This window comes from Leucoraja erinacea, unplaced genomic scaffold (assembly GCF_028641065.1).
Source record: "Leucoraja erinacea ecotype New England unplaced genomic scaffold, Leri_hhj_1 Leri_115S, whole genome shotgun sequence".
NCBI classification, from domain to species: Eukaryota; Metazoa; Chordata; class Chondrichthyes; order Rajiformes; family Rajidae; genus Leucoraja; species Leucoraja erinaceus.
In genome coordinates, this window is record NW_026575407.1 from 150677 (window position 1) to 174442 (window position 23766).

At 54.9% G+C, this 23766-nt stretch overlaps 1 protein-coding gene across 1 annotated transcript in view; it reads left to right on the forward strand.

The window, feature by feature from the left end:
- syvn1 (synovial apoptosis inhibitor 1, synoviolin) overlaps positions 1–23766 on the forward strand; it is a 57939-nt gene that overhangs the window by 26424 nt on the left and 7749 nt on the right. Inside the window, exons 6-12 of the mRNA XM_055665286.1 lie at positions 677–780; positions 2885–3011; positions 4680–4779; positions 6621–6686; positions 10019–10138; positions 16798–16940; positions 17583–17747. Coding sequence (XP_055521261.1) covers positions 677–780; positions 2885–3011; positions 4680–4779; positions 6621–6686; positions 10019–10138; positions 16798–16940; positions 17583–17747 — 825 coding nt within the window. The remainder of the gene's footprint in view (positions 1–676; positions 781–2884; positions 3012–4679; positions 4780–6620; positions 6687–10018; positions 10139–16797; positions 16941–17582; positions 17748–23766) is intronic.

Below are 23766 nucleotides of genomic sequence, written 5' to 3' on the forward strand. Positions count from 1 at the left end.
CGGCTTGTAAAGTTAGTCCCTGGTGAGGTAGGAGTGTACAGTCCTAATGGCCTCTTCTTCACAACCTCTCCGTTCTCACCGCATGGCAACGGAGGCGTTTGCCTGAACGTAGCAGCTGGAACAGTCCGTTGCGGGGTGGAAGGGGTCTCCCATGATCTTGTTGGCTCTGGAGTTGCACCTCCACCTCCTGATGTATAGTGCTCATAGTGCGTTGGGCCGAACGCACAACCCTCTGCAGAGCCTTCTTGTCCTGGGCAGAGCAATTCCCAAACCAAATCGTGATATTCCCGGACAAGATGCTTTCCACAGCCGCTGAGTAGAAGCACTGGAGGATCCTCGGAGACGCTCAATTTCCTCAATTGCCTGAGGTGGTAAAGGCGCTGCCTTGCCTTACTCACGAGTGCTGCAGCGTGTGTTGTCCATGTCATATCCTCAGAGATGGGGACTCCCAGGTATCTAAAACAGCTCACCCTATCCCCATTTATCCTCAAGGGCGTGTACGTCCTCGAGTGATGTGCCCTCCTAAAGATGATGCCGCCTGTCCCGCTGAGTTACTCCAGCTTTTTGTGTTGATATTCAGGGGAATTCAGGGTTTGGCAACTGGAAGTTTGGCGTTTGGCATTTCAGTTGTGATTAAACATTTATAATTGTGATTTTTGTTTGTATCTCTCTGCAGCACTCATGGGATTGCTCACTGTGTTAGACCTCCTGTTTGTAAACCATGCTTGCCACAGCATCATGACCCGAGGCGCGTCTGTCCAGCTGGTGTTCGGCTTTGAGGTGAGACTCGACCGATGGCAATTGAATTGGAATTAGAATGCCTTTATTGTCATTCAAACAAACAAAGGTTTCCAAATAATGATGTTACCTTCAGTCGTAACAGCAAAATAAAGCAAAACAAGATACAAGATACAATTTATTTGTCATTTGGGCCCAATGAGGTCCAAACATAATGACGTTTCTGCAGCCATACATTACAAACAAATAGACCCAAGACACAACATAATTTACATAAACATCCATCACATTGCTGTGATGGAAGGCCAAATAAACTTGTCCCGCGGCCATTAAAGCCACGCCGGGTGATGCAAGGTCGCACACCGGGTTCTTGATGTTAGAGCCCCCGGCGTGCGCTCGCAGAGTCCCGCGCCCATTCCAAGCCGCGCGGGGGCGGTGCTGTAAAGCCCCGCTCCAGGAGCTCTTCAACCCCGCAACTCGGGCGGGAGAAATCGCCGTTGCGGGAGCCCTGAAAAGCGGTCTCCCTCCAGGGACCCGCGGGCTCCCGGTGCCGCCGTCCGCCAGACCCGCAGTTGCAGCCTCCGAATCTCCGGAGGTCGGGCCACAGCAGCGCTCCACCACCGCTCCACCCGCTCTGGACTCGGCCAGCCCCGCGACGGTGAGGTGAGTCGTCGGCACCAGAGCCCCCGGTCTTCCTGTTGGAGGCCGCTCCTCATTGCAGCCCCAACGACAACGGAGACCCAACAAAGAAAAGGTCGGGTCTCCCGTGCAGGGAGAGATTTAAAAGTTACCCCACCCCCACCCCCCACACACACACACCCCAACAAAAAATAACAAAAACTACGTAAAAACATAGACAAAAAATAATAAAAACACACAATGAACATAGTTCCGCACAAACATCCATCACAGTGAATCTCCAAACACCTCCTCACTGTGATGGACGGCAAAAGTCTTATCTCTTCCCTGTTCTTTGTTCTTCTCTCGAATGGTATGTTAGCATTCATAGCAAAAGGATTGGAGTATAGGAGCGGGGAGGTTCTACTGCAGTTGTACAGGGTCTGGGTGAGACCATACCTGGAGTATTGCGTACAGTTTTGGTCTCCTAATCTGAGGAAAGACATTCTTGCCATAGAGGGAGTACAGAGAAGGTTCACCAGACTGATTCCTGGGATGGCAGGACTTTCATATGAAAAAGACTGGATAGACTCGGCTTGTACTCGCTAGAATTTAGAAGATTGAGGGGGGATCTTATAGAAACTCACAAAATTCTTAAGGGGTTGGGCAGGCTAGATGCAGGAAGATTGGCCCTTGTGGCTAAGGGGGTCAGAGGGTATGGAGAGAAGGCAGGTACGGGATACTGAGTTGGATGATCAGCCATGATCATATTGAATGGCGGTGCAGGCTCGAAGGGCCGAATGGCCTACTCCTGCACCTAATTTCTATGTTTCTATGTTCCCGATGTTGGGGAAGTCCAGAACAAGGGGTCACACACACAGTTTAAGGATAAGGGGGAAATCTTTTTAGGACCGAGATGAGAAAAACATTATTCACACAGAGAGTGGTGAATCTGTGGAATTCTCTGCCACAGAACGTAGTTGAGGCCACACAGTTCATTGGCTATATTTAAGAGGGAGTTAGATGTGGCACTTGTGGCTAAAGGGATCAGGGGGTATGGAGAGAAGGCAGGGATGGGATACTAGTTGGATGATCAGCCATGATCATATTGAATGGCGGTGCAGGTTCGAAGGGCTGAATGGCCTACTCCTGCACCTATTGTCTATGTTTCCCGCGGTCAGGCAGTCAAACTGCTGCGTCGAGGCGATCGAGGCTCTTGGTGTTAAAGCCCCCGGCAGGCGATGTTAAGTCCCGCGGTGGTGAAAGGCCCTGCGACGGGCCTATTCAAACCCTGCGATTCGGGGGCGGGCGAAGTTGCGGTTGAGGTAGCTCCCCGAAAATCGGTCTCCCACCAGGGACGTGTGAGCTCCCGATCTTACTTCTTTTATCCGCGTCGAATACGTTTGCCTTCGTTAACGAGGGAGCAGAAGGTTAATAATGGTCCGTCTTCCGTCCGAACAATTGTGAACCTTCGTGGAATGAGTTGACTGCCGCTGATCTGTGTAACCGTGGCGTTCTCTCCTTGCAGTACGCCATACTTCTCACCATGGTGCTGACCATCTTCATCAAGTACGTTCTCCACACCATTGACCTTCAGAGCGAGAATCCCTGGGACAACAAGGCCGTTTACATGCTGTACACGGAGCTCCTGACCGGTATGGCGATGCAACGGTGGGGGGGGGGACGTCTTGGGTGACCGATGGGTGGGGTAGGGTCGGGTTTGCTGACAGGACCACCATGCCCAGGAGGCGGCCATTTTGATTGGCCCCAAAGCGGCCATTTTGATCGGCCACAAAGGTTGTCATGGTGCACCCATGCCAGCTGGGAGTAACTCAGCGGGTCAGACTGCATCTGCGGAGATAAGGGAGAGGTGACCCGTCGAGTCTGAAGAAGGGTCTCGACCTAAAACGTCACCCCCCTTCCTTCTCTCCAGAGATGCTGCCTGTCCCGCTGAGTTACTCCAGCATTTTGTGTCCATCTTCGGTTTAAACCAGCATCTGCAGTTCCTTCCTACACATCTCTGAAGGCTATATGTTGCATTGTTTATTGGAGTATTGTTCCACAATTGTCAGTAGACGCAATTTGTTTCTCAATTTCAATGGCCTTCCGTGGTGAATCAGGCGCAGGTTCGGCGATCGCTTCGCCCAACACCTCCGCACAGTTCGCACTAACCAACCTGATCTCCCGGTGGCTCAGCACTTCAACTCCCCCTCCCATTCCGAATCCGACCTTTCCGTCCTGGGCCTCCTCCATGGCCAGAGTGAGGCCCACCGCAAATTGGAGGAGCAGCACCTCATATTTTGCTTGGGCAGTTTACACATTGACCTCCAATTTCAGGTAGTCCCTGCTTTCTCCCTCCTTTCCCTCCCCTTCCCAGCTCTCCCACAGCCCACTGTCTCCGCCTCTTCCTTTCTTATTCCCGCCCCCACCCCCGCAACAGTCTGAAGAAGGGTCTCGACCCAAAACGTCACCTATTCCTTCGCTCCATAGATGCTGCCTCACCCACTGAGTTTCTCCAGCATTTTTGCCTACCTTCGATTTTTCCAGCATCTGCAGTTCCTTCTTAAACTGTTCTTAAGAGACATCAGAGTCTGATTACTTGGGGGTAACGGTTATTTTTTTTTTCTAGACTGTTTAAATTCAGCTTTTTTTTAATCTGCTTGTCACCAAGTAAAGTCTCTCTAGTTCCCAATCTAAATAATTTGGCCCGCGCAATACTCTATTGTCTAATTCTCCTCTTGCGTCAAGTCCAGTTCAGGAAAATGCACATGATAAAAGAATTACCTGTACTTTATGTTTAAGAAGGAACTGCAGATGCTGGAAAAATCGAAGCTAGACAAAAAAGCTGGAAAAACTCAGTGGGTGAGGCAGCATCTATGGAGCGAAGGAATAGGCCCTATCTCTGTTTAAGAGCCCTCTCTAGCTCTCTCTTGAAAGCATCCAGAGAACCGGCCTCCACCGCCCTCTAAGACAGAGGGTGGTGAGTCTGTGGAATTCTCTGCCTCGGAGGGCGGTTCTCTGGATGCTTTCAAGAGAGAGCTAGATAGGGCTCTTAAAAATAGCGGATCAGGGGAGACGGCAGGAACGGGGTACTGATTGGGGGTGATCAGCCATGACCACATTGAATGGCGGTGCTGTCTCGAAGGGCCAAATGGCCTCTACTCCTGCACCTGTTGTCTATTGTCTATTTTCAACGTGGTGAAGACTTTCGGCGACCTGCAGCGACCCGCGGCGGTCGCCGGAAAAGCCGCGTAGGCGGGACAGGCCCGTAATTGTCCGCGTTTTAACCTGTGTCACCGCCTCTGCTCTCTCCCTGGCTGCAGGCTTCATCAAGGTGCTGCTCTACATGGCCTTCATGACCATCATGATCAAGGTGCACACGTTCCCGCTGTTCGCCATTCGCCCCATGTACCTGACCATGAGGTAAAAGCGCCGGCTGTTTGCTCCGTTCCGCGCCCCGCGCCGACCAGCGATCCCCGCGCACACTGCCACGCTCTCCTATAACCACTGGGCGGGCAATTTTAATTTACACCAAGCCAATCGATCAACAAAGTCAAGTCAACTTTATTACAAAATTCTTAAGGGGTTGGACAGGCTAGATGCAGGAAGATTGTTCCCGATGTTGGGGAAGTCCAGAACACGGGGCCACACAGTTTAAGGAAAAGGGGGAAGTCTTTTAGGACCAAGATGAGAAAAACAATTTTCACACAGAGAGTGGAATTCTCTGCCACAGAAGGTAGTTGAGGCCACAGTTCATTGGCTATATTTAAGAGGGAGTTAGATGTGGCCCTTGTGGCTAAAGGGATCGGGGGGTATGGAGAGAAGGCAGGTACGGGATACTGAGTTGGATGATCAGCCGTGATCATATTGAATGGCGGTGCAGGCTCGAAGGTTGTCCCCAATCAATAACCCAGGGATCAATCTCGTGAACCTACGCTGCACTGCCTCAATCACCAGGATGTCCTTCCTCAAATTAGGTATAACACCCAGGGCTAACAGAATCAAGGGATATGGGGTGAAAGCAGGAACGTGGTACTGATTTTGGTTGATCAGCCATGATCGTATTGGATGGCTGTGCTGGCTCGAAGGGGCCGAGTGGCCTAACCCTGCCTCTGTGTTTCTATGCTTATACTGGGTGAACGTGATCCAGCAATAGCTGAAATCTGCAGTGCGATCAAAGATGCATTCTCTCCCCTCTCCTGGCTCTCCCCCCTCTCCCCCCTGCTCTCCCCTCTCTCCCTCCCTCTCTCCCCTCTCTCTCTCTGCCTCCCTCCCCTCTCGGTCCTCCCCTCTCCCAGGGCTCCCTCCCTCCTCCCTCCCTCTCCCCTCCGCCCCTCCCCTCTCCCCTCTCTCCCTCCCCCTCTCCCCTCTCTCCCTCCCCTCTCCCTCCTCCCTCCTCCCCTCTCCCCTCTCTCCCTCCCCTCTCCCCCTCTCTCTCCCTCTCCCCCTCCTCCCTCCCCCCTCCTCCCCCCTCCCCTCCCCTCTCTCCCCTCTCCCCTCTCTCCCCTCCCCTCTCCCCCTCTCTCTCTCCCCCCCCCTCTCTCCCCCTCTCTCCCCCCTCCTCTCTCTCTCTCTCGCCCTCTTCCTCTCTCCCTCCCCTCTCCCCTCTCTCCCTCCTCTCCCCCCCTCTCTCCCTCCCCTCTCCCCCTCTCTTCCCCTCCCCTCTCTCTCCTCTCTCTCCCCTCTCCCCCTCTCTCCCTCCCCCCCTCTCTCCTCCCTCTCCCTCTCTCCCCCCCCTCTCTCCCTCTATCCCTCTCTCCCTCTCTCCCTCTCTCCCCTCTCCCTCTCTCCCCTTTCCCTCCTCTTTGCTTATATGCCTCTCTCTCTCTCCTTGTCTCTCTCTCTCTCTCTCTCCCCTCTCTCTCCCTCCCTCCCTCCTCCCCCCCTCTCCCCCCTCTCTCCCCTCTCTCCCCTCTCTCCCCTCTCCCCCCTCTCCCTCCTGAGAGAGATATCGGTGGAAAGGATTGATGGAGCAGATGCTATTTTGCCTTTGTATCTGAGCCAAGAATGTGTCGGTGAAGCCTTGCCAAAATCCGGGCCCTCCTGAGGAATCTAATCCCTGCATGGGGGGGGGAGGGAACCGAAACTATCCCCGACCACTCGGTAACTGTAGAACCCCAACCCGCGTGCCTCCGTAAGGAGTCTTCCTCATCCTTCCGTCTCCAGTGCTCTTTTTGCAATGTGACACCCGTGCAGCAGGCCGTGGGGGGGAGGCGTCTAATTCGCTGAACGGACCATAACGCCCTCCCAATGTCTCCCTTCAGGCAATTCAAGAAGGCCGTGACTGACGCCATTATGTCACGGCGAGCGATTCGCAACATGAACACGCTGTGAGTAGTAGTCGCTCGCTGGTGGCGGCCTCTGGTGGCAGGAGGGGGTGACTGTTAACTGGCCATTGTTGTTGTGGGGGGGGGGGGGGGGGGGGGGGTCAACTTGCTGGATGGAGGAGCTTGTGGGGCCAATCAGCTGATCAACGATGGACTCTTTGGGTCTCTTGCCCAGAGGAGGTGAATCAAAGGCTCGGATAGAGTGGGCGTGGAGAGGATGTTTCTACCTGTGGGAGAGTCTAGGACTAGACTTGGGGTCACAGCTTAAGGATAAAGGGGAAATCCTTTAAAACCGAGATGAGAAGAACTTTTTTTCACGCAGAGAGTGGTGAATCTCTGGAACTCTCTGCCACAGAGGGTAGTTTGAGGCCCAGTTCATTGGCTATATTTAAGAGGGAGTTAGATGTGGCCCTTGTGGCCAAGGGGATCAGGGGGTATGGAGAGAAGGCAGGTACGGGATACTGAGTTGGATGATCAGCCATGATCATATTGAATGGCGGTGCAGACTCGAAGGGCCGAATGGCCTACTCCTGCACCTAATTTCTATGTTTCTATGTTAGAGGTCGCAGCCTCAAAATTAAAGGACGAAAACGAAGAGAGATTTCTTTAGACAGAGGGTGGTGAATCAGCGGAATTCTTCGGAGGCCAAGTCAGTGGCTATTTTTAAGGCAGAAATAGATCGATTCTTGATTAGTGCGGGTGTCAGGCTATGGGGAGAAGGCAGGAGAATGGGGTTAGGAGGGAGAGATAGATCAGCCACGGTTGGATGGCAGAGTAGACTTGATGGGCCGAACGGCCTAATTCTGCTGCTATCGCTTATGACCAGAGGACATGGGTTCAAGATTTCAGAATTAAGGGACAGAAGTTTAGGGGTAATATGAGGGGGAACTTCTTTACGCAGAGAGTGGTGGCGGTGTGGAATGAGCTCCCAGTGGAAGTGGTGGAGGCAGGTTCATTGGTATCATTTAAAAATAAATTGGATAGGCATATGGATGAGAAGGGAATGGAGGGTTAACTGGTATGAGTGCAGGCAGGTGGGACTAAGGGGAAAAAAATTTGTTCGGCACGGACTTGTAGGGCCGAGATGGCCTGTTTCCGTTCTGTAATTGTTATATGGTTATATGGTTATAAGATGAAGGGGAAAAGATATAATCGGAATCTGAGGGGTAACTTTTTTTTCACACAAAGGTGGTGGTGGGTGTATGGAACGAGCTGCCACAGGAGGTGGTTGAGGCTGGGACTATCCCAACGTTTAAGAAACAGTTCGGGCAGGTTTGGAGGGATATGGACCGACTGCGGGCAGATGGGATCAGCGCAGCTGGGACGTGCTGGCCATTGTGGGGAAAGTTGGGCCGAAGGGCCTGTTTCCAGACTGTATCACTCTGTGACTCTATGGCATTTGAATGAATGATACTTTGTTATCAGACGTGACAAGTCACAGTGATATACTTGCATTTCCCAAGGTATGCAAAGAGTTGCCACAGAAAGGGCAAAGTGACACAGTATTCCATTTAAACACAAAGTGTCTAGTTGTAGTGTAGTTGTATAGCACTTGTATGCAGTTGTACAGAGCCCTAGTGAGACCACACCTGGAGTATTGTGTACAGTTTTGGTCCCCTAATTTGAGGAAGGACATTCTTGCTATTGAGGGAGCCCAGCATAGGTTTACAAGGTTAATTCCCGGGAAGGCGGGACTGTCATATGCTGAGAGAATGGAGCGGCTGGGCTTGTACACTCTGTGGAGTTTAGAAGGATGAGAGGATATCTTATTGAAACATATAAGATTATTAAGGGTTTGGACACGCTAGAGGCAGGAAACATGTTCCCAATATTGGGGGAGTCCAGAAACAGGGGCCACACACAGTTTAAGAATAAGGGGTAAGCCATTTAGAACGGAACGAGGAAACACTTTTTCTCACAGAGATTTGTGAGTCTGTGGAATTCTTTGCCTCAGAGGGCGGTGGAGGCCAGTTCTCTGGATACTTTCAAGAGAGAGCTAGATAGGGCTCTTAAAGATAGCGGAGTCAGAGGATATGGGGAGAAGGCAGGAACGGGGGGTACTGATTGGGGATTATCAGCCATGATCACATTGTATGGCGGTGCTGGCTCGAAGGGCTGAATGGCCTACTCCTGCACCTATTGTCTATAAAGTATACCATTTGTGGTTGCTCTACTCTAGGTCTCCTTTGTTCTCTGTCTTGGAGGTTTCCGGAGGCAGTGAAGAAAGCCAATTGGCCTTCATTGCAAGAGGAGTTGAGTTTAGGAGCAAGGAGGTTCTACTGCAGTTGTACAGGGCCCTAGTGAGACCACACCTGGAGTATTGTGTGCAGTTTTGGTCTCCTAGTTTAAGAAAGGACGTTCTTGCTATTGAGGGAGTGCAGCGTAGGCTCACCAGGTTAATTCCTGGGGTGGCGGGGACTGACATATGAGGAAAGAATGGGTCGACTGGGCTTGTATTCACTGGAATTTAGAAGGATGAGAGGATATCTTATTGAAACGTATAAATTAGCTGATTGGACAGATAGATCGGCCATGATGGAATGGCAGAGTAGATTTGATGGGCCGACTGGCCTAATTCTCCTATCACTTATGATCTAAACTCTCTAGAATTTAGAAGATTGAGAGGGGATCTTATAGAAACTTACAAAATTCTTAAGGGGTTGGACAGGCTAGATGCAGGAAGATTGTTCCCGATGTTAGGGGAGTCCAGGACAAGGGGTCACAGCTTAAGGATCAAGGGGAAATCCTTTAAAACCGAGATGAGAAGAACTTTTTTCACACAGAGAGTGGTGAATCTCTGGAACTCTCTGCCACAGAGGGTAGTTGAGGCCATTTCATTGGCTATATTTAAGAGGGAGTTAGATGTGGCCCTTGTGGCTAAGGGGATCAGGGGGTATGGAGAGAAGGCAGGTATGGGATACTGAGTTGGATGATCAGCCATGATCATATTGAATGGCGGTGCAGGCTCGAAGGGCCGAATGGCCTACTCCTGCACCTAATTTCTATGTTTCTATGTTAGAGGTCGCAGCCTCAAAATTAAAGGACGAAAACGAGGAGAGATTTCTTTAGACAGAGGGTGGTGAATCAGCAGAATTCTTCCCGCAACAGAGCAGGCTCGAAGGGCCGAATGGCCTACTCCTGCACCTAATTTCTATGTTTCTATCAGAGGACATAGGTTCGAGGTGAAGGGGAATAGATTGAATAGGAATCTGAGGTAACTTGTTCCCACAAAGTAGACTCGATGGGCCGAATGGCCTAATTCGACTCCCGTCGCTTGTGGCCTTTTTACGTATTTGTTTGCGGGGAACTAACGTGATCTGTCCCCTCCCCCTCAGGTACCCCGACGCCAGCCCAGAGGAGCTGCAACTGACGGACAACGTCTGTATTATCTGCCGGGAGGAGATGGTGACGGGAGCCAAGCGACTGCCGTGCAACCACATCTTCCACACCAGGTGAGGGCGGGCAACCTGTCCTGTGGCCACGCACGCGCTAAAGGGCCCTGTCCCACTTGGGCGACCTAACCTGCGAGTTTGCCCTCGACTCGTACTCGCAGCATGGTCGACACGCGGTCCTAGGAGGTCTTTGTGACTCTGCTCCATGCTCCAGAGCGGTCCCCATGTACTCGAGGCCTCAGCTAGGCCGCGGCGTATTTTTCAACATGTTGACGATCAAGATCAAGATACCAAGATACCAAGATACAATTTAATTGTCATTTGGACCCCTTGAGGTCCAAACGAAATGCCGTTTCTGCAGCCATACATTACAAACAAATAGACCCAAGACACAACATAATTTACATAAACATCCATCACATCGCTGTGATGGAAGGCCAAAAAAACCTATCTCTCCACTGCACTCCTCCCCCCCCCCCCCCACCCGATGTCAGAGTCAAAGTCAAAGCTCCCGGCTGGCGATGGCGATTGTCCCGCGGCCATTAAAGCCACGCCGGGTGGTGCGAGGTCGCACACCGGGTCTTGGTGTTGGAGCCCCCGGCGTGCGCTCGCAGAGTCCCGCGGCCATTCCAAGCCGCGCGGGGCGGTGCTGTAAGGCCCCGTTCCAGGAGCTCTTCGACCCCGCAACTCGGGCGGGAGAAGTCGCCGTTGCGAGAGCCCTGAAAAGCGGTCTCCCTCCAGGGACCCACGGGCTCCCGGTGCCGCCGTCCACCAGACCCGCAGTTGAAGCCTCCGACTCTCCGGAGGTCGGGCCACAGCAGCAGCAGCAGCAGCGCTCCTCCACCGCTCCACCCGCTCCGGACTCGGCCAGCCCCGCGACGGTGACGGTGAGTCGTCAGCACCAGAGTCCCCGGTCTCTTCCTGTTGGAGGCCGCTCCTCGTTGCAGCCCCAACGATAACGGAGACCCGACAAGAAAAGGTCGGGTCTCCCGTGCAGGGAGAGATTTAAAAGTTTCCCCCTCCCTCCCACCCCAATGCCCGCGCGTAAAAAACAGGTCGCCGTGGAAACAAATCGATACTTTTTTTACTCGTAAGTTTAGTCGTAGTAGTTCGGCATGCTAGTCATTGGTCATCGACGGTAGTTGTAGATAGTCTTCACCATAGTCGAAGGTCGACTTCACTCTCCACTATTCGGTGAACAATTTTCCCGAAGTTAGTCGTAGCTAGCCCAAGGAGGTCTTCAACATGTCATTTTTTCAAACTCTTCTAAACTCTCCAATTAGGTCGCCCAAGTGGGACAGCCCCTTAAGCCATGCCGGTGTTCGTGAACACCCCTCGGCCTACACCTCCTGTTAGCGCCCTCTGGTAGAGTCGCGGTCATGAAGTCACCCTTCGGCTTAACCTTGCCAAGGAGCCACGCCAGGTTCACCAATTTGAGGAAGGACATCCTTGTGATTGAGGCAGTGCAGCGTAGGTTCGCCAGATGGATCCCTGGGATGGCGGGACTGTCATAGAAACATAGACAATAGGTGCAGGAGTAGGCCATTCGGCCCTTCGAGCCTGCACCGCCATTCAATATGATCATGGCTGATCATCCAACTCAGTATCCCGTACCTGCCTTCTCTCCATACCCTCTGATCCCCTTAGCCACAAGGGCCACATCTAACTCCCTCTTAAATATAGCCAATGAACTGGCCTCGACTACCCTCTGCGGCAGAGAGTTCCAGAGATTCACCACTCTCTGTGTGAAAAAAGCTCTTCTCATCTCGGTTTTAAAGGATTTCCCCCTTATCCTTAAGCTGTGACCCCTTGTCCAGGACTTCCCCAACATCGGGAGCAATCTTCCTGCATCTAGCCTGTCCAACCCCTCATATGATGAAAGATTGAAAAGACTAGGCGTGTATTCACTGGAGTTTAGAAGGATGAAGGGATATCTTATAGAAACATATAAAATTATAAAAGGACTGGACAAGCTAGATGCAGGAAAAATGTTCCCAAATGTTGGGCGAGTCCAGAACCAGGGCCCACACACAGTCTTAGAATAAAGGGGAGGCCATTTAAGAAACTTTTTCACCCAGAGAGTTTTACATCTCTGCCTTTCCCTGCCTGGACAGACTAGATGCAGGAAAATGTTCCCAATGTTGGGCGAGTCCAGAACCAGGGGCCACACACAGTCTTAGAATAAAGGGGAGGCCATTTAAGAAACTTTTTCACCCAGAGAGTTGTGAATTTATGGAAATCCCTGCCACAGAGGGCAGTGGAGGCCAAGTCACTGGATGGATTTAAGAGAGGGTTAGATAGAGCTCTGGGGGCTAGTGGAGTCGAGGGATATGGGGAGACGGCAGGCACGGGTTATTGATAGGGGATGATCACAATGAATGGCGGTGCTGACTCGAAGGGCCGAATGGTCTCCTCCAGCACCTATTTTCTATGTTTCTATGTTTCTCTCTCCGATACGACAGAGCCCAGGTATCTGGCGCTGTAAGACAGCAGCTCTACCACAGTACTCGAGTCCGACTTGGCTGTGTTTGTGTAGGGTGGAGTCATAGAGTGATACAGTGTGGAAACAGGCCCTTCAGCCCAACGTGCCCTGCTCGTTCCCATACACCCACCACCCTTTGAGTGGAAAAGGTTACCCCTCCGATTCCAATTAAATGGTTCCCCCTTCACCTTGAACCCATGTCCTCTGGTCCTCGATTCCCCTCAACTCTGGGCAAGAGACTCTGTGCATCTACCCGATCTATTCCTCAACATGTCCCAGCTAGTGTAAAAGAATATGTGTGTTATGATTGTGTTTATAATTTGTTTGGTTGTTTTGTTGTTTGTCTTTTGCACAAAAGTCTGCGAGCATTGCCACTTTCATTTCACTGCACATCTCGTATGTGTATGTGACAAATAAACTTGACTTGACTTGACTTGACTACACTAGTCCCACCTGCCAGCGCTTGGTCCATATCCCTCCAAACCTGTCCTATCCATGTACCCGTCTAACTGTTTCATAGACGTTGATGTAGTCCCAGCCTCAACTACCTCCTCTGGCAGCTCGTTCCAAACACCCACCGCTGCCCTTTGTGTGAAACAGTTACCCCTCAGATTCTTATTCAATCTTTTCCCCTTCACCTTGAACCTATTTCCTTAGGAAACAGTTAGACCTTCGGACCAGATTCAGATTCAGATTCAATTCAGATTCAATTTTAATTGTCATTGTCAGTGTACAGTACAGAGACAACGAAATGCATTTAGCATCTCCCTTGAAGAGCGACATAGCAAACGATTTGAATAAAAAAAATAATAAGTGTCCGGGGGGGGGGTGATTGGCAGTCACCGAGGTACGTTGTTGAGTAGAGTGACAGCCGCCGGAAAGAAGCTGTTCCTCGACCTGCTGGTTCGGCAACGGAGAGACCTGTAGCGCCTCCTGGATGGTAGGAGGGTAAACAGTCCATGGTTGGGGTGAGAGCAGTTCTTGGCGATGCTGAGCGCCCTCTGCAGACAGCGCTTGCTTTGGACAGACTCAATGGAGGGGAGCGAGGAACCGGTGATGCGTTGGGCAATTTTCACCACCCTCTGCAATGCCTTCCGGTCGGAGACAGAGCAGTTGCCGTACCGTACTGTGATGCAGTTGGTAAGGATGCTCTCGATTGTGCAGCGGTAGAAGTTCACCAGGATCTGAGGAGACAGATGGACCTTCTTCAGTCTCCTCAGGAAGAAGAGACGCTGATGAGCCTTCTTGATCAGAGTAGAGGTATTGTGGGTCCAAGAGAGGTCATCGGAGATGTTGACCCCCAGGAACCTGAAGCTAGAAACACGTTCCACCTCCGTCCCGTTAATGTGGATGGGAGTGTGCGTGCCGCCCCTAGACTTCCTGAAGTCTACAATGAGTCTACCATCACTTACCGCTGACACCACCACCACTCCTGCTCATCGGTTCATGAGTTGGATGGTTGTGCGAGGCCCCTGGGGCCAAAACTCCTCAGCTGGCCCGTGCCGGCTGGGCTTTGTGTGCAGTCCAGCGCCCGGGGCCAACTCATCGTTCACCCAGCCACGGCCGAGTCGGTCGACGGATTGCCGTCGGGATTTTGTCCACGTATTTTGACCGTTTTTGTCCCTTATTTGGGAGCGAGAGAGAGTTGGCGACCCTACTCGAGGGCCTGAGCGACAGGGAGAGGTTGTGCAGGCTAGGACTTTATTCCTTGGAGCGCAGGAGGATGGAGGGTGATTTTTTTTTTGTTTTTGTTTTGAGAGAGGCCTATAAAATCATGAGGGGAATAGATAGGGTGGCTGGGCAGTCTTTTACCCAGAGTTGGAGCATCAAGATCCATAGGGCAAGGGTTTAAGGTGAGGGAGGGGGAGATTTGGCGGGAAACTGAGGGACAACTTGTTGACTCCGAGGGTGGTGGGCACATGGGCCGGGCTGCCAGAGGAGGGAGTTTGGGCAAGCGCGAAAACACAATTTAAAGATATTTGGGGTGGGCTCATCAGCGGGTCAGGCAGCATCTGTGGAGAAAAGGACCAGGTGACCATTCAGGTCAGAAACCCTTCTTCAGATGGTACATGGTACAGGGATAGGAACAGCTTGAAGGGATATGGGCCAAATATGTGCAGGTGGGACCTAGTCTAGATGGGATATCTTGGGCATGTTGGGCCGAAGGGCCTGTTTCTCCGCTCTAATGTATGACTGTAATGTTCCTGCGGCTTTGAGGAATGCATTTGGGTAGTGTCTTGGTTGTAACCCCCCCTCTCATCTCCACCTCCCCTCTCATCTCCCCCCCCTCCCCTCTTCCCCCTCCCCTCTTTCCCCTCCCCCCTCCCCCTCTTTCCCCCCCCCCTCCCCTCTCCCCCCTCCCCTCTTTCCCATCCCCCTCTCTCTCCCCTCTCCCTCTCCTCTCCCCACCTCTCTCTCCCCCCTCCCCCCCTCCCTCCCTCTCCCCTCCCCTCTCTCCCCCCCTCCCCTCTTCCCCTCCTCTCTCCCTCCCTCTCTCCCCCTCCCCTCCTCCCCTCTCCCCTCTCTCCCCCTCCCCTCTCTCCCCCTCTCCTCCTCCCTCCCTCTTCCCTCTCCTCCCCTCTTCCCCCCTCTCCCTCTCTCCCCCCTCCCCCTCCTCTCCTCCCCTCTCCCCCCCCCCCCTCTTCCCCCTCTCCCCTCTTCCCCTCTCTCCTCTTCCTCCCCCCCCTCCCCTCTCCCCCCTCCCCTCTTCCCCCCCTCCCCTCTTCCCCTCCTTCCCTCCCCTTCTCCTCCCTCCCCTCTCCTCCCCCTCTCTCCCTCTCTCTCTCTATCTCTCGGTCCCTCTCTCTCTCTCTCCTCCCCTCCCTTCCCCTCTCTCTCTCTCCCCCTCCCCCTCTCCCCTCCCCTCTTCTCTCCCTCCTCCTCCCTCCTTCCCTCTCCTCCCCTCCTCTCCTCCCCCCCCCCCTATCCCTCCCTCCCTCTCCCCCTCCCCCTTCCCCTCTCCCCTACTCTCTCTCTCTCCTCTCTCCCCTCTCTCCTCCCCTCCCCTCTCCCCCTCCCCTCTTTCCCCCTCCCCTCTCCCCTCTTCTCCCCCTCTCCCCCTTCTCCTCCCCTCTTTCATCCTCCCCTCTTCCCCCTCCCCTCTTCTCCTCCCCCCTCCTCTCCTCTTCCCCCTCCCCTCTTTCTCCTCCTCTCTCTCCCCTCTCTCCCCTCCTCCTCCCCTCTTTCCCCCTCCCCTTTTTCCTCCCTCTCCTTTCCTCTCCCCCTTTCTCCCCCTTTCCCCCTCCCCTCCCCCCCTCCCCTCTTCTCCCCCCTTCCCCCTCTTCCCTTCCCCTCTCTCTCCCCTCCCCTCTTCCTCTCTCGCCCCTCCCCTCCTCCCCCTCCCCCTTCCCCCTCCCCTCCCCCCTCCCCTCTCCCCTCCCCTCTCCCTCCTCCCTCTCTCCTCTTTCCTCTCCCCTCTCCCCTCCCCCCTCTTCTCCCCTCTCCCCTCCTCCCTCTCCCCCCTCTCCCTCCCTCCCCTCCCTCTCCCCCCTCCTCCCTTCTCCCCCTCCTCCTCTCCCCCCCCTCTCTTCCTCCCCCCTCCCTCCCTCTCCCTCCCTCTCCCCCTCTCCTCTCTCCCCCTCTCCCTCCCTCTCCTCTCCTTCTCCCCTTCTCTCCCTCTCCTCTCCTTCTCCCCCTCTCCACTCTCCTTCTCCCTCTCTCCCCCTCTCCCCTCTTCCCCTCTTCTCTCCCCCCTCCCTTCTCTTCCCCCCCCCTTTCCCCCTCTCCTCTCCCCCTCTCCCCCCCCCCCCCCCTCCCTCTCTCCCCCCCCCTCCCTCTTCCTTCCCCCCCCTCCCACCCTCTCCACCCCGCTCGCCCCCCCCTCTCCTCCCCCCCCCCTCTCCCCCCCTCCCCTCTCCCCCCCCTCCTCTCTCCCCTCCCCCTCCCTCTCCCCTCCTCGCCCCTCTCCCCCCCTCCCTCTCCCCCCCCTCCCTCCCCCCCCCCCCCCTCTCCCCCCCCCCCCCCCCCCCCCCCCCCCCTCCCCTCCCCCCCCCCCTCCCCCTCTCCCCTCCTCCCCTCTCCCCTCTCCTCTCCCCTCCTCCCCCTCCTCCTCCCTCTCCCTCTCCCCCCTTCCCCTCTCTCTCTCCCCCTCCCTCCCTCTCTCTCTCCCCCCCCCTCTCTTCTCCCCCTCCCCCCCTTTCCCCTCTCCCCCCCCTCCCCTCTCCCCTTCTCTCATCCCCCTTCCCTCCCCCTTCTCCCCCTCCCTCCCCCCCTCCCCCCCCCCCATTTGCCCTGCAGCTTCCCTCCGCTCCTGGTTTCCCTCCAGCAGACCTGCCCCACCTCCCGCATGGACGTTCCTGCGCTTCCACGCTCCCGCGCCTCTCTCTTCCCCCACTCTCAGTCAGCCCCTTCCGCAGACGCCCTTGGTGCCCCAGCAACCGAACCGTCCCCCTTCGGGCTTCCTCTCTCCCCGCTGGGGGTCTCCTATCCCCTGGTTACGATCCTCCGATTGTCCTGTCTTGGTTCTAAACTCAGTGTCCTCTCCACTTGTATTTAGTCAGATTCCCTGGAGTGTTGTAGATCCTAGTTAAGGAAGGCTTCACACAATGCTAGCATTGATTTCGGTCAGGATTTCTTATAGAGACATATAAAATTATAAAAGGACTGGACAAGCTAGATGCGGGAAAAATGTTCCCAATGTTGGGCGAGTCCAGAACCAGGGGCCACACACACAGTCTTAGAATAAAGGGGAGGCCATTTAAGACTGAGGTGAGAAAAAACTTTTTCTTTTCCACCCAGAGAGTTGTGAATTTGTGGAATTCCCTGCCACAGAGGGCAGTGGAGGCCGAGTCACTGGATGGATTTAAGAGAGAGTTAGATAGAGCTCTAGCGGCTAGTGGAGTCCAGGGATATGGGGAGAAGGCAGGCACGGGTTATTGATCGGGGACGATCAGCCATGATCACAATCAATGGCGGTGCTGGCTTGAAGGGCCGAATGGCCACCTCCTGCACCTATTTTCTATGTTTCTAGGACTAGAATACGAAAACATGTAATGTTTCTCACAGAGTGTCTCTTTCTGCTTCCAGTGCCTCCGGGAATGATGCCACCCTTCCCGCCGGGGCTGTTCCCCTTCTGGCCGCCGATGGGCCACATGGGCCAGAACCTCTTCCCTCAGGCCCCACCGGCCTTTCCCCCCAACACCCGCAAACCAAACGCTCTTCCCCCCTCCGGTCAAACGCTCAGGTCCAACGGTAGGTGCTTTCTTTCCCCTTCCTTCCCCCCTCCCCTCCCCCCTCCTCCTCCCCTCCTTCCCCCTCCTTCTCTCCCCCTTCTCTCCTTCCCCCTTCTCTCCCTTCTCTCTCCCCTCTCCTTCCCTCTCCCCCCCCCGCCTCTCCCCCCCTTTCCTCCCCTCCCTTCCTCCCTCCCTTCTCCCCTCCCTCCCTCCTCTCTCCCCCTCCTCCCTTCCCTCTCCCTTCCCTCTCCCTCCCTCTCCCCCTTCCTTGCCCTCCCTCTCCTCTCTCTCCCTCCCTTCCTCTCCCTCTCTCCCCTCCCTCCATCTCCTCTCTCCCTCTCCCTGCTCCTCCCTCCCCCTTCCTCTCCCCCTTCCCTCCCCCTTCCCTCCCCCTTCCCTCCCCCTTCCCTCCTCCCCCTTCCCCCTTCCCTCCCCCTCCTCCCCCCCCCTTCCCTCCCCCCTCCTCTTCCCCCCTTCCCCCTCCCCCCCTCCCCTTCCCCCTCCCCCTTCCCCCTCCCTCTCCCTCTCCCTTCCCCCTCTCCCCTTCCCCCTCTCTCTTCCCCCTCTCCCTCCCCCTCTCTCCCTCCCCCTCCCTCTCCCTCTCCTTCCCTCTCCCCCTCCCCCTCCCTCTCCCCTTCCCCCCCTTCCTCCCCTCTCCCTTCCCCCTCTCCCTTCCCCCTCCCCCCCCTCCTCTCCCTCCCCCCTCTCTCTCCCCCCTCTCCTCCTCCCCCCCCCCTCCCCCCTCTCCCCTTCCCCCCTCCCCCCCCCTCCCCCCCCCCCCCCCCCCCTCCCCCTCTCCCCCACCCCCACCCCCCCCCCCCCCACCCCCCTCCCCTCCCCTCTCCCTTCCCCCTCTCCCTTCCCCCCTTCCCTCCCCTCTTCCCCCTCCCCTTCCTCCCTTCCCCTCCCCCTCTTCCCTTCCCCCTCCTCCCTTCCCCCTCCTCCTCCTCCCCCCTCTCCCCCCCTCCCCTTTTTCCCCCTCCCTTCCCCCTCCTCTCCTCCTTCCCCCTCTCCTCCCTTCCCTTCTCCCTCCCCTCTCCTCTCTTTCCCCCTCTCCCTTCCCCCTCTCTCTCCCTCCCTCTCCCCTTCCCCCCCTTCCCTCTCCCCCTCTCCCTTCCCTCTCCTCTCTCCCTCCCTCCCTTCCCTCCCCCTCCTCTCCTCCTCTCTCCCTCCCCCTCTTCCCTCTCCCCCTCCCTCTCCCCCTCTCTCTTCCCTCTCCCTTCCCCCCTCTCCCTTCCCCTCTCCCTTCCCTCCCTCTCCCTTCCCTCTCTCCCTCCTCCCTCTCCCTTCTCCTTCCCTCTCCCCCGCTCTCCCTTCTCCCTCTTCCCTTCCCCTCTCCTCCCTTCCCCCCCCTCTCCCTTCCCCCTTCTCCCCTTCCCCCTCTCCCCCTCCCCCTCTCCCTTCCCCCTCTCCCTTCCCCCTCCTCCCTCTCCCCTCTTCTTCCCCTCTCCCCTCCCCCTCTCCCTCCCCCTTCCCCTCCCCTTCTCCTCCCCCCCTTCCTCTTCCTCCTCCCTCTCCTCTTCTCCCCTCTCTCCTCCCCCCCCCCCTCCTCCCTTCCCCCTCTCCCTTCCCCCTCTCTCCCTCCCCCTCCCCCCCCTCCCCTCCCCCCTCTCCCTCCCCCTCCCCCCCTCTTCCCCCCTCTCCTCCTCCTCTCTCCTTTCCCCTCCTTCTCGCCCCTCTCCCCTCCCCCCTCTCCCTTCCCCCTCTCCCTTCCCCCTCTCCCTTCCCCCTCTCCGTCCCCCTCCCCCCTTCCCCCCCTCCACCTCTGTCTCCCCCTCTCCCCCTCTCCCCCTCTCCCCCTGCCCCACTCCCCCCTTCCCCCCCTTCCCCCTTCCCCTTCCCCCCCAGTTTCAGTTTCCTTTCCTGTCAATGAAAAGCTTTTTTCGCGCGCTATCCAGTCAACAGAAAGACAACACACAATTACAATCGAGCCGTCCACAGTGTACAGAGACACGATAAGGGAATAACAAAATCCCTGGCACTGTGAGGCATCAACTCTACCGCTGCGCCACCGTGCCGCCCCTGAGAACTATATTCTGCACTCTGTATGTTCCCCTTTGCTCCACCTGTTGTCCCTGAGTGTGGACTGATTGTATCTATGAGTTGTTTCATCAGTTCAGTTTCAGTTTAGTTTATTGTCACGTGTACCGAGGTACAGTGAAAAGCCTTTGTTGCATGCTAACCAGCCAGCAGAAAGACAATACATGATTACAATCGAGCAGTTTACAGTGTACAGATACTTGATAAAGGGAATAACGTTTAGTGCAAAGCAAAGCCAGCAAAGTTCGATCAAGGATAGTCCGAGGGTCACCAAAGAGGTAGATGGGAGGTCAGGACCGCTCTCTGGTTGTGGTAGGATGGTTCGGTTGCCTGATAACAGCCGGGAAGAAACTGTCCCTGAATCTGGAGGTGTGTGTGTGTGTGCGTTTTCACACTTCTGTACCTCTTGCCCGATGGGAGAGGGGAGGAGAGGGAGTGACCGGGGGTGAGACTGGTCCTTGATGATGCTGCTGGCCTTGCCGAGGCAGCGTGTGGTGAAGATGGAGTCGGTGGAAGGGAGGTTGGTTTGCGTGATGGCGCCTGGGCTGCTTCCACGATTAGCCACCGTTTCTTGCGGCCCCCTCTCTCTCTCCCTGTGTCTCTGTCTCTCTCTTCGTCTCTCTCACTCCCGCTATCTCTGTCTCCCTGTCTGTCTGTCTCTCTCTCTCACTGTCTCTCTCTCTCTCTCTGTCTCTGTCTGTGTCTCTGTCTGTGTCTCTGTCTGTGTCTCTGTCTGTGTCTCTGTCTGTGTCTCTGTCTGTGTCTCTGTCTGTGTCTCTGTCTGTGTCTCTGTCTGTGCCTCTGTCTGTGCCTCTCTGTCTCTGTCTCTGTCTCTGTCTCTGTCTCTGTCTCTGTCTCTGTCTCTGTCTGTGTCTGTGTGTGTGTCTCTGTCTATCTCTGTCTCTCTCTCTCTCTCTCTCTCTGTCTGTCTCTGTCACTCTCACTCTCTGTCTGTGTTGCTGGCTGGGTCTCCCTGTGACCCCCATGTGACTCTCACAGAGGGGCAGTCTGTCCCCTCTCTGTGTCTCTCGTGCCTCCCCTCCCCCCCCCCCCCACACACCTCTGTCCGACCCCCTCTAACATGACCCCCATCACGTCGGAGCCAGGGCACAACCCCTGGCAGGGTGGAGAAGGCCCGTGGGGCTCTGCCGCCCGATCTCCGTCACTCCCCCGTCCCTCCGCCGATGAGCCGATGGAATCAAAAGGCGGCAGAACGCACGACAAGCGCAGAAACGCGGCGAGCAAGAGTCGCTCGAAAACCCGCAGCGATGGTGAGACTTTACCAGAGTGATCCCAGGAATGAGTTGGGTCAACAGAGCTGCCATTTTATTTTTCGACAGCAGTAGACAATAGGTGCAGGAGGAGTAGGCCATTCGGCCCTTCCAGCCAGCACCGCCATTCAATGTGATCATGGCTGACCATCCCCAATCGGTACCCCGTTCCTGCCTTCTCCCCCATATCCCCTGACGGGCCTGTCCCACTTGGGCGCATTTGCGCGTCATCATTTACGTGCGTTGTTCCACGCACGTGATGCCGCATGGTGCGGTCTGTATGTACAAAACCTTCGTGTACCATCTGCGTGACGCCCAAGTGGGACAGGCTCCTGACTCCGCTATCTTCTAGAGCCCTATCTAGCTCTCTCTTGAAAGCATCCAGAGAACCGGCCTCCACCGCTCTCTGAGGCAGAGAATTCCACAGACTCACCACATCCTGTGAGAAAAGGTGTTTCCTCGTCTCCGTTCTAAATGGCCGACCCCTTATTCTTAAACTGTGTGTGTGTGTGGACCCTGGTTCTGGACTCCCCCAACGTCGGGAACATGTTTCCTGCCTCTTGCGTGTCCAATCCCTCACTGATCTTATATGTTTCAATAAGATACCCTCTCATCCTTCTAAATTCCAGTGTATACAAGCCCAGCCGCTCCATTCTGTCAACATAAGACAGTCCCGCCATCCCGTGAATTAACCTGGTGAAAACTCAGATCCCTTCCATTCGTCCCCAAGTTATCTCGCTTTTCTAATTAGAACATGAAAAAATCCAGCATATGTCCGGAGGGGCAAGCCACGAGGAGACTTGGGGCGCGGGAATTCCACAGACAGTGGCGCGCTTGCTGGAGAAAAGGTTGCTTTCCTGTGCGGAGTTTCTGAAACGCGCCGACCCCCTATTCCCCCCCGACCGTGTGGGTTGGCCCCAGATAGAAACATAGAAAATAGGTGCAGGAGTAGGGATTAGGTTTTCGAGCCTCTTGCCATTCCAATACGATCATGGCTGATCATCCAACTCAGTATCCCATCCCTGCCTTCTCTCCATACCCTCTGATCCCTTTAGCAACAAGGGCCACATCTAACTCCCTCTTAAATATAGCCCATGAACTGTGGCCTCAACTACCTTCTGTGGCAGAGAATTCCAGAGATTCACCACTCTCTGTATGAAAAATGTTTTCCTCATCTCGGTCCTAAAAGATTTCTCCCTTATCCTTAAACTGTGTGGCCCCTAGTTCTGGACTTCCCCAACATTGGGAATAATCTTCCTGCGTCTAGCCTATCCAACCCCTTAAGAATTTTGTGAGTTTCTATAAGAAGATCTTCGGTTTCCTCCCACACTCCCAGATCTGAAGGGGCTGCTCGTCAAGTTTGGGCTCCATTTTAGTCTGACGATCCTGATTTTTGGGTATGTTGTACAGAGGGGAGGAGGGTCGGTTGGGAGGAGTTTCATATGAAGAAAGACTGGGTAGACTCGGCTTGTGCTCGCTAGAATTTAGAAGATTGAGGGGGGATCTTGTAGAAGCTTACAAAATTCTTAAGAGGTTGGACAGGCTAGATGCAGGAAGATTGTTCCCGATGTTGGGGAAGTCCAGAACAAGGGGTCACAGCTTAAGGATAAGGGGGAAGTCTTTTAGGACCGAGATGAGAAAAATAATTTTCACACAGAGAGTGGTGAATCTGTGGAATTCTCTGCCACAGAAGGTAGTTGAGGCCACACAGTTCATTGGCTATATTTAAGAGGGAGTTAGATGTGGCCCTTGTGGCTAAAGGGATCAGGGGATATGGAGGAAAAGGCAGGTGCAGGATACTGAGTTGGATCATCAGCCATGATCATATTGAATGACGGTGCTGGCTCGAAGGGCCGAATGCATCTATTTACTATTTTCTATGTTTCTATCTCTGGAGAAATGGAATAGGTGACGTTTCGGGACGAGACTGAAGAAGGTTCTCGACCCAAAACCTCAGCAATTCCTTCTCTCCAGAGATGCTGCCTGTCCCGCTGAGTTTAGTTTAATTTAGTGATACTGCGCGGAAACAGGCCCTTCGGCCCACCGAGTCTGCGCCGACCAGCGATCCCCGCACACTGACACTACCCTATACTCCGGGGAATTTTATTTACATTTCTTCAAGCCAATTAACCTACAAACCCGCTCGTCTTTTGGAGTGTGGGAGGAAACCGGAGCACCCGGAGAAAACCCACACAGGTTACAGGGAGAACGTGCAAACTCCGTACAGGCAGCACGCACACACGGTCGGGATCGAACCCGGGTTTCTGCCGCTGTGAGGCAGCAGCTCTACCCGCTGCACCTCCATATTGTAAACAGTATAATAAACGGAATAGAAATCACACGCACGCACACACACACTGATACACATACACGCACGCACACACACTGATAGACACACACACACACACACTGACACACGTGGATACACACACACACACACTGATACACACACACACACACACACTGATACGCACACACACACACAACCACACACACACACACACACACACACACACACACACTGATACACACACACACACACACACACACACACACACACACACACACACACACACACACACACACACACACACACACACACACACACTGATACACACACACACACACACTGATACACACACACACACACACAGATACACACACACACACACACACACACACACACACACACACACACACACACACACACACTGACACACACACACA